Here is a 4,924-nt window from a genome sequence, read left to right on the forward strand (position 1 = left end):
TTCTCTTGCCTCGGCCTCCCTAGTAGCTTGGATTATATGCGCCTGCCACTGCGCCCGGCTGATTTTTGTATTTTTAGTAGAGACGGGGTTTTAACATCTTGGCCAGGCTGGTCTTGAACTCCCCATGATCCATCTGCCTTGGCCTCCCAAAGTGCTGGGATTACAGGCATGAACCACTGCCCCCGGCCCGCCTAAGTACCACTCTTAAGTGTTAAAACTCTGAGATACTTTATATTCCTGATGGGCTTTTCTAAAAAAAATTGAATTTATACTAAAACATTATTATGATGTAGTTTTTATGTGTAAAGACACTACTTAAATGCTTTGTTCACATTTTAGTGAAACTACATTGTTTTATGTCTCGCTCTGTCATCCAGGTTGTAGTGTAGTGGTGTGATCTGGGCTGGGTGCAACCCCTGCCTCTGGGCTCAGGTTCCATCAGCCTCCTGAGTAGCTGGGACTATAGGGATGTGCCACCACGCCAGGCTAATTTCTGTATTTTTTTTTTGGTAGAGACAGGGTTTTGCCGTGTTGGCCAGGCTGGTCTCGAACTCCTGTGCTCAAGCGATACACCTGCCGAGGCCTCCCAAACTGCTGGGATTCCAGGCATGAGCCACTGCACCCAGCCATCCAGCCTCTTTCTATAAATCTTAAGGAGGTGTTATGAAAGAAGAGAAAGAGAGAATTCATTATTGTGACACCTTTTCAGGTTTCACAGTCATTTGTGTTGACTCTTGCCATTAGACCTGGTCATCACTGCTGCCTTTTCTGCCTTTCTTCCTTCCCTGTAGATCTGGGACATGACGCCTGTGGTGGGCTGCAGTCTGGCAACTGGGTTTTCTCCACACTGATCTGAGAGTTGGGTGACATCCGCACCTAAGAACAGCAACTCCACCAAATGAAGTCCTTCCCATGCAGCTCCACAGCGCTGTCCTGTGAATGGACAGTAGCCACTTACAAACCAATCAACGTTTTTAAAAAGAAAATGTAAAGGTGTGTTTTGGGGCACTTGTGGAACTTAACCGTGGGGACTGATATGGAAAAGGTCTATCCGTAGTGGTTCCCTGAAGCCTGGAATCACTTCAGCGAAACTTCCCCATAAACAGTGAGCTAATGTGTAATCAAAGAATGATCTAGCAAATGAGTTTTAGCAGGGAAAAAAATCAAACGAAAAAGTGAATGCTTAGAACTTTCTCAAAGCAGTTGCAAGTACAGACACTTCACTTAGCCTAGGGGGTCTTCCAGGGCGACTGTTGTCAGAGCAGAAACTGGGGGAAGGAAGACTTGTTCTCTCTTTCTCGAGGGGAGGCATTAGGAACTTAAAAACCAGCGGCCTTTTCCTATGAGCTGGCAGTATGTGAATATCCTCTATGCTTAGTTATTGATACACTTCTTAAAGAGATCTGTTATTTTTGGGTAGTGCCATAATCTGCACTTAGTATTGGCTTGCTTCTCTTCCCAGCCAGTATACTGTGGGTGAACTTTTGAGGTTGTCATTAAGTTGTGAAATTTTTGTAACCCTTCCCTCCAAATTCTGAGGACAAAACTTTTTTATGGTGCTGTTAACATGAGAATCACACAAGCCGCCTGACTTCTCATTGCCGTCAGCAATGACTGATGGAAAACCCAGCCACCATTGTGATGTGAAATGATCAGAGTATTGCATGGAACAGCCCAGTCCTCTTCACTAAACCAACATTCTATTTGTTGTTCTAAAACGAGCCTCTGCAATATTCATGCAATTTAATATACCCCCCGCAACAAAAGCATTCCACAGCTTTTACACTATGTTGACTTTGAGTTATAACTAGTATTGTTCATGTTTTCATAAAAGGAAGTTAGCGACCCAGAGCTGTCATCATCAGTCAGGTCTTGCACAATAATTCCCAACTCGTAAATTGCCTTCCTAACAACTAGCAAAAGCTGTTGCTCATAATGGCATTTCTAAAGCTTTTGGGCACTGTGTACCAGGATGAGGAAGAGAGGAAATGGGCCTATCTTTTAATGCTCCAGTATTTGTATGTTTGATTTTTTTTAAACAACAGTACATATATCTGTTTCTCTAGGGATATGGAAGTAAGTAGAGAAGGGCCTACCTTTTTAAAGGACAAATATAAAAATAGGAACAGTATCTTTGCTAATCTTACTAATGGATATTGATTTTATAAAAAATAGCCCCACTACTGCATCACTGTGTTGGGATCATAGCAAGACAATACAGTCATTCCATACGATAAAACTAAAGGACTAAATCTGTTTTATAACGACATCTTAGAGGGACTAAAAAGTTTAAGGAGGCAATTAAACTAAGATGTCTTAATGGCTGTGTGACACACGTAAGGAAAGGAGAGGGGGTTAGGTACATCGTGTTCTGGAATGATCTGCATTAAATGTTGACTTGTCTTCAGAAATAAGACTGAAGGGTTTTGTTGTTTCTTAGAGTTTTTGTGTTACATCACCTAAAGAGATTCTTTTAAAAACTTCCTGGACTCTTTGCAAAGTGTATATTACTAACATAGTTTGAAAGAAAAATTGAGTAGTGGTAAGTTTTGTTCAAGCACAATGTTGAATGTTAAGCTTCCTGTATTAATTTTAGTTCAGTTAATGGTTCAGCCCATACAAAGGTGCTATTCTAGGGATTTTATGAAGTCCTGAAAGGAAAATAGAATATAATCAATTCCTTGCCCTGTGGAAGAGTGCAGAACTGCGGTTTTGTTTTCCTTCGACTTCTGTAAAATGTGACCGTTTGTTTGACATCTGTGGTAGATTGAACGGAATATTACAGCTGCTGACTTTACTCCATAGCTTTCAAACCTTTTTTATTTAAAAAAATTCTTGAAAAACCCTATGTTCCGTAGGGAACATAAAGTTATTATAGTGCCTCCTAAGGGGTTAATATAAATCAAGGAGGAAATTTATATTTCAGGAAGAATTGGAGTGACGTATCTCAGAAAAGGAAAGGTGGATGTTTCCATATAGCCTGCTTGCTCTGCACCAGGCCTATCATCGTTTTTCTTTTTAGAGACAAACATGACCGACTTGTCTTGTCTCTCTCACACGCTAGGTAGCAAATGGGGTAATATTTTTATAGAGGTGGGCAAAAATTATTTTCTCAATTTTACTGAATAGGCTCAGAAGGAAAGTTCAGACAGGCTGATAGTTATTGCCTTATTTTGACTGCATTTCTCTTAAATGGGTCATTTAAATTAGTTCCTCAAGTACAGTTTACTGGTCTTTCCATTCGTGACTATGCAGGCTAATTTGTATAGATAAGGATCACGGAATAAAGACTATTAGAGAAAATCCTTATATTTAGCTCTAGTATATATGTGATAAGGAAATGCCAATTCTTCATTATAAACAAGTTGTAAAATATCTCTTTCTTAGTCCAAATGATAGCAATACCCCTATAGGATTAGGTAGAAACAAATTATTCATTACATTTTAAATCTCTTTACTATGTCCTAGCTGTGTCCTGCTACCTAAAGGATATGAAGAAATAATATTGCTCTAGAATGTATCACTTTGTTCTCCCATGAAAGAATTCAGTGTGTTAGTACCTCTATTTTTAAACTAGTGAAACTGACCCAAATATGTGATAAATACCATAGTAGCTCGGACCCAAGGAGATATTTTTCTAAAATCAGTTTTCATTAAAGTACTTTCTACTTCTGTTACTGGATATGGTATCTCCTAAAATGTAAAAAAACCCTGTAACTATGATGATAAACCGTCTGCTCATCATAAACATGAGGCTTAACAAATAAGTAATACATGCTATATTTATTCAAGTGTCTATTGCTTAATTGTTAATTGTGAGCAGATTTATTGAATGCTTATTCTATTTTCTGCAATTTACAATAAAATAACTCTTTGAGTAAGTTGAAGTTTAATTGCGCAACAAATTTGTATTAGAGTACAATTTAAAGTGTTTTTCTCTATAGCCTTTTTTGACTGGGGAAGCAAAGGGTAATGTTAATTAGTACACTTTGTTCTCGTACTAGCTATGTTTCTATAAGATATCGTGCCCCGTGTATCCCAGAGATGCTAGAAAACTTTGTTCTTTGCTCCTATTTGTGGGTTCTGTTTTGTGTTTTTTGTTTGTTTTGTTTTGTTTTTTTTAGAAAATGCACACAATAAAACATTCCTTGCTTGTTACTATGTTTGCCTAATATCACTTTTGTTGTAGTCAACCTGGACATCGGGCAATAACAGTAGCAACTATTTCTTCAGCATCCTCTGTGTGCTGGGTGCTTTCACTACCTTATCTTAATCCTTGCAACACTTGCGAAACGCATTAGTCCTCCCATTTTACCGATGAGAAAACCAAGAGAATTTGTGTTATGAAGTCTATCTGTCTGACTTGAAAGCACAGGCCTTCTTCCTGCCTCTGGCCTCAATGTGCTAGCATGTCATTTGTGTTGTCTGTAAGGGAGGCGAGCATTACTCTCTCTGCTGCTTGAGGTGGCAGTCAGCATACTGCAGGGTATTTATGCTCTCTACACAGCTCTGTCGAGTGATACCAAGATCAAGCTCTACTTCTCAGAGCTCAGTTTTGTGAGTGAACATGTGTGGTTCAGACTTAGGAGAACTGATACCTCAACTAAACCAATAAGAGATTGATTTAAAAAACCACAAAGACAGTGAATTGTGTGTTTTTCAAAATAATATAATAAAAAGTGAAAGAGAAAAAGATACAACCAAAAAGTATAAAGCAAGCTGTTTTTTGTGTGTGTTTGTTTTGTTTTTTGAGATGGAGTCTCACTCTGTCACACAGGCTGGAGTGCAGTGGTGCGACCTCGGCTCACTGCAATCTCCACCTCCCGAATTCAAGTGATTCTCCTGCCTCAGCCTCCTGAGTAGCTGGGATTACAGTTGTGTGTCACTATGCCCGACTAATTTTTGTATTTTTAGTAGAGACAGC

At 39.2% G+C, this 4,924-nt stretch overlaps 1 protein-coding gene across 1 annotated transcript in view; it reads left to right on the forward strand.

Moving 5' to 3' along the window:
- The window catches only part of WDFY1 (WD repeat and FYVE domain containing 1), a 73,949-nt gene extending 69,791 nt beyond the window's left edge, over nt 1-4,158 (forward strand). Inside the window, exon 12 of the mRNA XM_017529152.2 lies at nt 792-4,158. Within this exon, the coding sequence (XP_017384641.1) occupies nt 792-851 (60 nt within the window). The 3' untranslated portion in view covers nt 852-4,158. The remainder of the gene's footprint in view (nt 1-791) is intronic.
- The last annotated feature ends 766 nt before the right edge of the window (nt 4,159-4,924 follow it).

This window comes from Cebus imitator, unplaced genomic scaffold (assembly GCF_001604975.1).
Source record: "Cebus imitator isolate Cc_AM_T3 unplaced genomic scaffold, Cebus_imitator-1.0 Scaffold57, whole genome shotgun sequence".
Lineage (NCBI taxonomy): Eukaryota > Metazoa > Chordata > Mammalia > Primates > Cebidae > Cebus > Cebus imitator.